Here is a 12,259-nt window from a genome sequence, read left to right as displayed (position 1 = left end):
TCCAGTTTAAATTAGCATTGGCTTAAACCAGATCCCCATCTGACTCTCAGCTCCATCACTCAGTTGATGTAATCTTGGGCAAAAGATACAAGGTATCTCTGATCCTTTTCATTAATCTATGAACAGGAAATGGAATCTCCAGGTTTATTGTGAGGACTACCAGATGAAGTCCATATTGAGAGGTCCCAACCATTTCCTTTCTTCCCTCACACACACTTGCAGAGAACCCATCCCACCACCAATCCCACAGGTGATTTGTCCAGCTTGGGTCAGGTGTCCCCCACTAGCCTAAGGAACCCAAATAGATGTCTGGGCCATTTTAGACATACTGGAAGATACTGAGAAAGCCAAGCCACGGGAAGGGAAAAAAAGAATAAAACAGACTCATAAAGAAAAGAAGTTGACAGATTACAAACCCCACATAGAATGCAAGCTTAGTTCCAGAGGGGACTTTGGCCTCATGTGGGATTCACCAGGTCCCTGTACTCATCCATCCATGATCCTTTATATCTTGAATTAGGATGGTTTGAGCTGGCCTCTTTCTGGAAACCAACACAACAGACCCCAAGAGAGACTGTGTGAATTACTTTACTCACGCACTTATTAGGTATGTGTCAGACTCATAGTCGCTATTATTTCAAAATGATTCACTCACCGTTTACTGCTATGCGCTTAATAGTTACATAAGATACTAACAGAAGCAGACCCAGTGGGACGACAGGGATGGCTTATGGTTTTAAACGAGTCTAACTAGCTAGTTTCACAAACATTTTCTATGACGGGCACAGATGGAAGCTTAAGACCATGAACACACTCTTCTATTTTTCTGTATAAGTCTTTCACATTAAGTAAATGCCTCCTTAACTACTGGAGAAAGGATAATTATAATATTCCACTGAAGCTGAGAAATAAAGCAAACTTTGTTTATTTCTTTAAAAGGACTGATCCGTACTAATCATAACATTTTGAAGGAAAAAAAATGTTCGACACTTTTAGTCTATAAATAACTAATACCCTAATTTTTACTTCTTCTGTTAGCCAAAGAGAAGGCTGCAAACGAGAAAACTGGATAATGCTTATTGATTTAAAAGTACCAGACATGGTTATTTGTTTCTGAGGAACTGAAAACCTAAGTGGAAAAAAAAAAAAATACCTATAGCAACGAGCTTGGTAAAGAATGACATTTAAAGGTTGACACATAAATTTTACATGCTTGACTTGACAAGACTACATTTTTCAAGTCCTTAATTATGAGAACAGCAGCAAAACTTAAGACAATTAAAAACCAGCACTGAAGAATCTTCTGTGTTGTTACAAATACACGTAGGACATCTGTGTCAGTGAAGCCCAAAAAACGAATCTATTCTCAATGACAGGAAAACCTCAGATTACGAGTAACTCATTCTGCGAGTGTTTCACAAGACAAGCAAACATTCCTAATAAACTTTAACTTGATAAACGAGTGATGTCTTGCAATATGAGTAGTCCGTGATGCTGAACGACACATGCTCACCACTGAGTCAATGGTTCTTGAAATTTGCTTTGATATACAAGTGCTCTGGATTACAAGCATATTTCTGGAATGAATCCTGCTCGTAAACCAAGGTTTAACTGTACTGCTCTATTTAAGCCAAAGTGCACGGACTCTTGTTTCACTTTCAAACGTGTTCCCTCGTTCTGGGTTTACACTGTGCCTTTAGGTACAACAGACTGGGCGAATAATGGGGGTTGTATATAATGCACGGCTGCAAAACCAGTCTCACTGCATGACAATTACAGCACATCAACAAGTCCGTCTGTAATTAGACTAGCAAAACCAGCTCAGGCGGACACCCTCATGTCATAAATACATCACGTATCGAAATTATAAATTATAGAAATAAAGACAAATAATGGCATGAAGGGCATGATAGTTTATTTTTTAAAAAATTGTACCACACTGATCATAATGACCAGCATACACATTATGATGGCTTTTCTCTTGGGTATTAACATTGCAGTATTTTTGTATACTGAAATGTTTCAATAGGACCAAGAACGTTAGAGAAATAAAGATCTTAGATGAAAATGAACACTAATAATTCTGGTGTCCTACCCCACAGAATTCATTTAAACCCCTTATGAATCAGTGGCATTATAATGTTATGTAGTTATGAAGAACAAAAGTTCTCTTCTAAGTAGGCAGCATGAACTTATACCTCCTTGTACTTTAATTTTTAGTTTTTATAATTTAAGCTATGTCCACCCTGGCTAAAGCACAATCATAACAAGACACCTCAGATAATTTCCATGCTACCACTGCACATCTTTAGTGATTTTACTTAAAAAAAAAAAAAAAAAAAAAAAAAAAAAAGAATCAAACCACCATCAAAATAAAGAGGCAAATAAAACTGATTTTCAAATCATTTGAAAAGCATAGTGCTTATCTGTCCAATACAGACTCAGATTTAAATTAAATGCTATAATTATAATCTCCAAACTTCTGCAATAAAATTAACATAGATATATGGGTTTTTTTTTTATAGAACTATATTTTGCAATCAACAAGATAAAGTTACTTTTTAGAGAACAATATATTTGGTTACAATTCCACAATTCCACATATCTGTAATAGAAACAAAGCCACATGATGTTAAATCTGGCTCTAAGTTACCTAAGGTATAAAAATTTCATCAAAATTACAACACTCTGATCTTAAAAATTCAACCCATATGAGATTATTTTTTTAGAATAAATGTGCTGTTGAGTAATTATTTCAATAACCGTTTCTTTTTTGAGTGTCTGAAAACTGACCCTGTCTTTTTTAATCAGTGTGACTCACCAATATTTCAAATCGACCTCTTTACTTCTGTGTTACCATTTCAATATCCAGGGATTTGTGAGGCAGCATAAGTTTGACTTCATAAAAACAGTAGATACTTTGACCTTTCAGTGACACTTTTCCAATCTGTAAACTCAAGAATCACATTATTTATAGCTCAGCAACTATAAAAACATGGAGATTTTGGCATTTGAAGCCAGAATCTCTTTGTGCTTTTTAAATTAAGCTGCTTTTGAATCTTTTTGGTATTTATCAGCCATTCATATTTCCCTTATAATAATAGAATATATTTAAAATAATTTTTAAGGTTAAATGTCCTGGGGGCTTACAATATGAAAAAAAAACACAATTTTTTTTTTCCTTCAGCATTTGGAATAATAATTATTTCTGGTCCCTCCTTAGATCAACCAACTCTACTTTCAATCACGTATAACACTGAATTTTACAGACATCCCTGAAAAGTTTTTGATTAAGTAAACGAGTGAATCACAGTGGAGTCTCAATCAGTTAACAGTGTAGATCATTAAAAAAAATAATAACACACACACACACACACACTGAATATTAAAATCTTCAAGATAAAAAAAAAAGAAAGAAAAAGAAAAGAAAACCCTCTTAAGAATTAAACCAGGTATGTGTCATCACTGATTCTGTGCTTGTGTCCCCAACTGATTAGACTCCTCCTTCTCTGTGTTATAAGACATGTTGGTTTCGATCTCCACGCCAAGTTTCTAGGACACTTGCGTGAAGAGGCTATGCTACTACAGCATCTAAGGAACAGAGTGGCACCATTTTATTCCCTAATAGACTTCATATTCCAAGATGAGCATCAGGTCTCCCTCGGTTGCCCTCACCAGAGTGTGTCGGGAGACAACACTTGCCAGGCAAACTGATGACAGCTGACCGCCCACCCCGCCCCCAGCGCCAATATGAGGTTACCAACAGGTTTGTCATTGTATGCACTGCTGGCCTTTCACTCTTTCAATCAAGAAAAGTTGTGGTTACTTACAAAAAAAAAAAAAAAAAGGGAGGGGGTGGAGAAATGAAAAACCAAGAGTTTAAAGGCACAAAGTCGCATAGCTGCTCTAGTTGGAGTTTGTAAACAGAGAATAGGTTGAATTTAGGTAATCCCAATCTATGAGAGTAAAAAGGCATCCGCAGCAGGCTTTTATCCAGCCAGCTTCTTTGAGACCCTTCATGGGTTTTGAGGTCTACAAAGTATGCACTAAAATACCCATACTTCAAAAAGCAATAAGGCAAATAGTATAATCATTATTCCAAAAGTTACAATGGTAGTGTAGGCATACATAGTATAATTTAGTTACAATGTGTGGTACTGTTTCTATTATATAACCATATTAACTGTTTCTTTCCTACGTAATTATATATTCAGCAGAGCTTCAGTTGAACACAAAACCATCCTTGTACCACCACTGATAGTTGGCAATAGCTCTTTGATAGCAGTTTTTATTCTGCTGTAGAAATATCCTTGAACTGAAAAAAGTCCACAACCCAATGTCCAGTCATTAAACACTATCATATTTGTGAAGAGCTTCTTCCAACTTCTGTGTCACTTTTTGGAAAAATATTATTTGCTGTTGTAAGAAATGCTGCATCTGTGATTTAAAGTCTCTTACTCGAATTTGATGGAAGTGGTGAATTTCAGCCAAAGTGGCAAAAGAAATAGTGTTACAGCGATCTTGAATGCCATCAGCCTTTTGGACCTCCATCTTCCCTTCTTCCACGTGTCGCCTACTCTCCTTTACTTTGGTAAGAGCTCCTGTAGTTAAAAAAAAAAAAAAAAAAAAAAAAAATTAAATACACACACACACACACACACACACGTATCCTAACAACATAGCTACATAGCAAACAGACTCCTGCATTATAAATACACTATTTCAAGCCTTTTGGAACTTAAAGGGATGAGTGTTATTACTTATTAAAAACAAAGGAACCTGATAGGGTTACTGAAAACACCATCGTTGCTGCAATTTCACTTCTCAAAACTAGCACCTGCCATTGACCAAGTACCTATAACAGGTTTCATCTCTTCCAGGGAGAGATACTATACGGACAGATGATAAACTGCAAGTAATGGTCTCTAAAAATACAAACCAAGAAACTGCGATTTTCATTTAAGAGAAAGGGTGTGACACCATTGCACACAAATATATTAAGAAAGCTATCTATAAACACAATGCCCCACAGAAGATGCAAATCTACTTCCTCAGAAAGTCTCACTGAAGAGATACCGTATAAGACCCTAGAACCACACTCTGCAACTTGTTAGTGCCAACTTGGGTTGTATTTTAGAAATTATTCATGTCATGAAGGGGACTTGGAAATGCGGACAGTGTACAACTGGTGGCCACCCTCACTGGGGCTGGCCAAACCTGTGTCTTATTGGCAATGAGGGGGCCATTCCGTGTTCTATCAGGAGACCCACACCTGGAGCATGAGGCCTGTGAAGTAAGAATTTGCCACCTTTTCTTCAGGGCTGTAAGGACCAATGAGTTTTGAGTCTGCCCTAATGATGATCTGGGAATGAAGCCAGAGGTGTCATAGCCTCTTGTCAAGAAATGTCACCAGAGGAGCACCTGGGTGGCTCAGTCAGTTGAGCATCCGACTTTGGCTCAGGTCATGATCTCACCGTTAGTGAGTTCAAGCCCCGTACTGGGCTCTGTGCTGACAGCTCAGAGCCTGGAGCCTGCTTCGGATTCTGTGTCTCCCTCTCTCTCTGTCCCTCTGCCACTTGTGCTCTCTCTCTCAAAAATAAACAAACATTAAAAAAATTAAAATTAAAAAAAAAAAAAAAAAGGAAATGTCACCAGAGTATGTACAAGGGAGAAGGAAGGGGACGATCACTCTGGCAGGTGCCACGTGAAGACACAAAAAGCCAAGGATATTTAGGGGTAGGAAACAAAGGACCTTCATGGGTTCTTGGAAAAGAATGATGATTAAGTTCAGATCATGTGCTCATGGCCACCTCAGGAATTCAGCCTTCCTGGCCCCATCTAGCACTTATTCTACTAAACCATGACGAAGGATGAGAGAGAAACCTCTACCACACCTGGCTGGGCAGTCTCCACCATGATGACACCAAGGGGGACAAAAGAAGGGAGTCTGTTTAGGAGGAGGTGGGAAAGCTGAGGAATTCTGTTTCAGAAATATTCAGTTTTAGCTAATGATGAAATACACAAGGGGAAAAGCCCTGTTTCTAAACTTCTTCAAATCTCCTAAATAATACAGAGTTAAACCTAGCATTACATAAAACCCTTGGAGGGTAAACAGTATGTTTGTTTTGGGGGGAATTTTTTGACACAGCTCAAAGACCTGAGAAATTAAAACCCAACGACAAGCATAACACATACATATGCAGGTATGTGTATACATTTTCATTTATTTATTCTACACGAGGTCTTTAAGTGAAAAGCAGTAGAGACCCCACTTAACCCCATGGCAGAGACGAGGGGTCTCCTCTGTAGAGAGAAGTCATGGGCATTAACACGGCTTCAATTCCACCTGACCAATTCCACCAGGAAGCCGTCCCTTTAAAGTGTGGCACTTTTCACTCTTCTGCCGTTGCCCCCTGGCAGGGGAGCAAAGCCATAAAATCCGCCTGCTTGTCATTTATATCAAAGAAAGAACTCCTCCCCATAAAAGAGAAAGAAATCATTTTTCATAGCCAATTTATCTTTCTTGTATGTGTCCATCTCTCACAAGTTACATACAAAAACTGAAGTGGAAAAGACCAGGAAAGCATAATGAGACAGAATTAAAGGAAACATTTTTTAACAAGACGACTGAGAATATGAAATTATGAAATGCATGTTTAAAATGGCAAAGAGAGAGAGAGAGAGAAACAGGAAGTTAAGAGAAAAGTCTCAGGTAATTTGACTATTTTATGATGATTCTACTCGCAGGTGCCCAAGCCCACGGAGCACACACCAAGGACATGCAGCATCCTACCTTGTGCCTCCGTGACATGTCTGTGCACACGCTGCCACACTGGTAATATGCTCCAAGGATCACTCGTTCTAGTCATCAGAGCCTGCAGAGTAGAGCCCTGCATACGGGGGCTCCGAAGCCTGGCCCAGAGCTGGGTGAATGTCCAACTCTAAATGACAACCATACTCTTAGAAACTACCCCCATGATACGGCATTGCACATCACGCATCTCTAAAAACCAACTTAAAAGAGAATGAGTCTCAGGTGTTTGCAATTTATCACATGGGCATACATTTTCAAAACTCCTGGACCCAACAGCAAGTATTAAATCTTGCTGAGGCCTAAGGACCTTTTGCCATTTAACACCTTTAAGTGTTTTAAGTGTACATCCTGAAAGAGCCAACGGGAATTTAAGACTCGTTTTTCTCCCAATTATCAATTTAGTAAGTCACACAAATGTTCCTACCTTCAAGTCCCAAAAGGCTCAGCTCTGGGGCAAGGATTTGATTTAACAAATGTTTATGAAGGACCTGATGTCTACAGAGCACATTGCTAAAACAGAGAGATTCAAACATTTCAGCATCAAGTCCCTGCCCTCCCTCCCTTCCTTCTCAAGGAAGCCACCTGGCAAAGCCCACGGAGGACAGGCACACCACCAGGACATGAAGTGAAACAGGACCACAAAGTATGTAATTCTGCATGGGAGTTAAATATGTCTTTCTCAAGATAACATGTGAAATCGTGTCACGAGGGAAAATGCTCAGAGGGCCTACTACATGCCAGGCACTGTGCTGAGGACAAGGTTGGGCGTGGGAAGTTGGCAGGAAAACAGGTATATAAAAACAATAAATAGTAGCTTCCCAAACCAGCAAATAATATATGCTAAGCATTATTCTAAAATTTGTATGGAACCACAAAAGACCCCAAATAGCCAAAGCAATCTTGAAAAAGAAGAACAAAGCTGGATATATCACAATCCCAGATTTCAAGACATACTAAAGCTGTAGTAATCAAGAGAGTCTGGTACTGGCATAAAAACATTCACATAGGTCAAAAGAACAGAATAGAGTCCAGAAATAAACTCACATTTTTATGGTCAATTAATCTATCACAAAGGAGGCAAGAATTTACAATGGGAAAAAGACAATAGTGTTGGGAAAACTAGACACCAAAACAATGAGACCGGACCACTTTCTTACAGCATAAACAAAAATAAACTCAAAATGGACTAAAGACCTAAATGTGAGACATGAAACCATAAAATTCCTAGGGAAAAAAAAAAAAAAAACACAGGCAGTAATTTCTTTGACATCTGTCAAAAAATTTTCTAGATATGTCTTCTCTAGCAAGGGAAACAAAAGCAAAATTAAACTGTGACTATATCAAAATAAAAAGTTTTTGCACAGCAAAGGAAACCATCAACACAAAAAAACAACCTCCTGAATGAGATAAAATACTTGCAAATGATATATCTGATAAGGGGTTAATATCCAAAATATATAAAGAACTTCTACAACTCAACACCAAAAAATTAAATAATCCAATTAAAAATGGGCAGAGGACCTAAACATTTTCCCAAAGAAGACATGTAGATGTCCAACAGACACATGAAAAGATGCTCAACATCACTAATCATCAGGGGAAATGCAAATTAAAATCACAATGAAATATCACTTCATCTGTCAGAATGGCTAAAACCAAAAACACAAGAAATAACAAGTATTGGTAAGGATGTGATGAAAAGGGAACCCTTTTCTTGGAAGGAATGCAAGGTGGAATGCACCTTGGTGGAATGCAAATTGGTGTAGCTACTGTTGAAAATAGTATGGAGGTCCCTCAAAAAATTAAAAATAGAATTACCATATGAGCCAGTAATTCTACTACTGGGTATTTGCCCAAAGCAAATGAATACACTAATTTGAAAAGATATATGCACCCTTATGTTTATTGCAGTATTATTTACAATGGCCAAGATATGGAAGCAACCCAAGTGCCCTCGAGAGAATGGATTAAAAAGATATGTCACACACACACACACACACACACACACACACACACACAGGAATATTACTCAGCCATAAAAAAAATAATGAAATCTTGCCATCTGCAATAATATGGATGAAGAAGGTATAATGCTAAGTGAAATAAGTCAGAGAGACACAAATACCGTACGCCTTCACTCATACATGGAATTTAAGAAACAAAACAAAGGGAAAAAAGAGACAAACAAAACAGCCTCTCAAATACAAAGAACAAACTGGTGGTTACCAGAGGGGAGGTGGGTGGTGAGGATGGTGGAACAGGTGAAGGGGATCAAGAGTACACTTATCTTGATGAGCACTCAGTAACGTATGGAATTCTGAATCTCTACGTTGTACACCTGACACTGTATATTAATTATATTTGTATAAAAAATATACATAGGGCATCTGAGTGGCTCAACTGGTTGAGCAACTATTAATTTCGGCTCAGGTCATAATCTCAGGTCGTGGGATCGAGCTCCGTGTAGGGCTCTGCACTGAGCATGAAGCCTGCTTGGGATTCTCTCTCTCTCCCTCTGCCCCTCTTCCCCTAGGCACTTTTCATATACTATCACTAACCCTACTGCAATTTTACAACAGACATTACTCTTATTTTCACAAGGAAACTGAAGAAGCTACTCCACCTCTTTGAGCATCAAATTTGCCAGGTAACCAGGTAAGATATGGAGATGGGATGTGAATGCACGATTGACTTCAAAGTAAACACTATTTAGAAATATTTAGAAAAGAAATTAAAGCCTGAATGGGCAAAAAAGCCAGGTGGACCTAGGTGAGCAGGGTGCTGGGGGATAAAAGCTGGGCAGGTGAGGATCAGGTATTTCTCCTTCTTCTCTCCACCCACTTCCCATCCCCCCACCCGTGGCTGAGGTTCCTGCACCATAAGCCACCTCCCTTATGAAGTCCCTGGCTTCTGTTTTGATATACAATTCAGAAGGCCTTGTGAATATGTAAAAGAACTATATAGGTTCTGAAAATTTCCTTCTGGAATCTTATTTAACCACATTCAATTCACTAATTGTGCCTGTAAAGCAATTTAATATTTATAAGATGTCTGATCTTCTTGTCTTGGTAACAACACTTAGGTGCCACAAAACATTGAAAAAGCAGCGCATATTTCATGATTTTGAAAAATCTAAGCCCAAATATACACGGGCGGGGGTGGGGGGGGAAGGCATCTCTTTCTCTCTCTTGTTCTCACTATCTGCCTAGATCGTATAGAAAGATTACATAAATTAAGAACTACAACCAAAAATAGTAACATACAATCCCTTTAAGGATATATAGGCTTTGCTTCTTTGCTCTGATGTAGTTAGTCATCCCAGAAAAAAATATTTATTTGGCAAACTAGGAAAGACAGAACAAATCACTGAGGAGAGTAAGTACCCAAAGGCCAATTCCACTTGGAATTCTGGTTTAACCCACTTAATGCAATTCAAATCCATTAGCATAATGTATCAGGATTACAGCAGCAAGATGACAGGAGATATAAGTGACTTTTTTTTAAAAAAGAGACCTAGTTCCTGTTTTAGGGAGCTCAAATTATTTTTTAAGGTGACTTATGTGCCTAAAACAATGAAGGACCTATACAAAGTGGCATATATTAACTTCACAGAAGTACAAACAGGAACTGGTTTGTACACTCACTATACATAGTGAGTGCCATGTTTAAGCAAGGCAGATTAGTCTCCACAAAACTGTACCATAAATTTACAGCAAATTTATTTTAAAAAATATTTTTAATGTTTATTTATTTTTGAGAGAGAGTGAGCACAAGCTGGGGAGGGGCAGAGAGGGAGGGAGGGAGGGAGGGAGGGAGGGAGACACAGAATCCAAAGCAGCTTCAAGTTCTGAGCCTTCAGCATAGAGCCCAACAGATGCGGGCTTGCGGGGCTTGAACTCACTGAGCAGCGAGATCATGACCTGAGCCCAAGTCAGCCACTTAACTCACTGACCAGGCACCTCTAGAACAAATTTTAAAACAACCTCTTTTAATTGAAATGTAGCTGACTTACTCCCAGATCTGCCTTCAGAAGAAAGAAGATTAACAGTAAAACAGGTTGACAGCAATATACTTTTTAAAAAATCATTAAGAGTTCCTGAATATATCCTGAGTTGAAGTGACAGCAGCCTAGTTCCTCCTCTGAGTATACAGCAGCTGACTGTTAAAGTTCAGGATGAAAACAACATCCTAAACCAATTTTAAAAATAATAATAAAGTTACCTTTTGTAAAATATTTTGCAAAGTTTAAAAAAAATATTATTTCTTTTAAGAAGAAAACCATTTTGGTCTTAAATATTCATCTCACAACCCTCCAGCTAGTTTTTCCATAGACATTTAACACACAGGAAGGGTTTAGTGTGATTTCTTTCTTACAAGAAAGATAAAGTCAAATTACTCAGTAAACTAATTGTATAAGTTAACTGACCTGTTTACTGCCTGAGAATAAGCGGGAGAAAAAAAAAAAGTGACATCTTTTAAACAGCTCAAGCTGTCCATGTGAACAAATTGCAAGGGTGTTTAAATTCTTGGGGACTGACAAACAGAACTGCTTTCTGAAGACCCCAGAAGCTTCCCTCTACCCTATCTCTACCCACTGTGCTTAAACCCTGGGTCCTGTCAAGATGAACACAGGAACATATTTTTCTAATAGAACTGATATTACAAATACTGGTTGGAGGTGAATGAAATAGTATTATCAGAACTAGAATTTGGGTTTTGTCATAAGTAGCTATGTTCCCACAGCTGATTTGACAATTCTCAAACTGGGAATTATCTGTACGTATTTCTACACTTCACATATTTTCATATTGAGAATTTTAAATATCACAAGAAAGGCAGAAATAGACAAATTTTGAATCAGGTGTAGCCCCTAAGGAGTGAAAGTTTGGAGAAAAAAAATATTGGGACAGAGTTAGATCAGTATACACTTGCTACTTTTAGGATCACTTTAAAAATTGGTTTGTAGCTGCTTAAGAAGCAACAGCAGAGGTTCGCTGTAACCAGCTGCGAGCTGTAACGAGGCATTACTGTATCATGTAAGCATTCTCTCAGCTGTACTGGTTTTTACCAAACCCAAGAGGAGCATAAATAAAAGCCAAAAGCGTTGCCCAGAATCTAAAGAACAAAGCGAACACACATTTTTATCATAGAATAAATACAAAAACAGGCAAAGGTTTTCAAAATCTCTACCTTTTAAGTGGCTGATTTAGGAGGAATCTGCCTCCTGCCAGCCCCCTCCCTCATAAACATCACACCGCCACACGGCTTTCAAAACAGAAAAAGGAAATGAAAGAATACAGCAGAGACATTACACAATAAAGTCTAAGGTACAAAGTGGTCACTGCTGGATTAAACAAGAGACCTGGTAATATTCATGGTCAGGACAACAGTTTTAAAACAAAAGAAAATTTAAATAGGAGTGATCAGAGGGAAAAACATTTTAAA

General features: G+C 38.2%; 1 protein-coding gene across 1 annotated transcript in view; it reads right to left on the bottom strand.

Moving 5' to 3' along the window:
- Nucleotides 1-1,893: 1,893 nt before the first annotated feature.
- SNX18 (sorting nexin 18) overlaps nucleotides 1,894-12,259 on the bottom strand; it is a 29,796-nt gene continuing 19,430 nt past the window's right edge. The window contains exon 2 of the mRNA XM_040496910.1: nucleotides 1,894-4,601. Coding sequence (XP_040352844.1) covers nucleotides 4,348-4,601 — 254 coding nt within the window. The 3' untranslated portion in view covers nucleotides 1,894-4,347. The remainder of the gene's footprint in view (nucleotides 4,602-12,259) is intronic.

The sequence above is a fragment of the Herpailurus yagouaroundi genome, unplaced genomic scaffold (genome assembly GCF_014898765.1).
Source record: "Herpailurus yagouaroundi ecotype Mexico unplaced genomic scaffold, PumYag 29, whole genome shotgun sequence".
NCBI classification, from domain to species: domain Eukaryota; kingdom Metazoa; phylum Chordata; class Mammalia; order Carnivora; family Felidae; genus Herpailurus; species Herpailurus yagouaroundi.
Note: the sequence above shows the minus strand (reverse complement) of the source record. Positions and strands in the feature narration are given on the sequence as shown.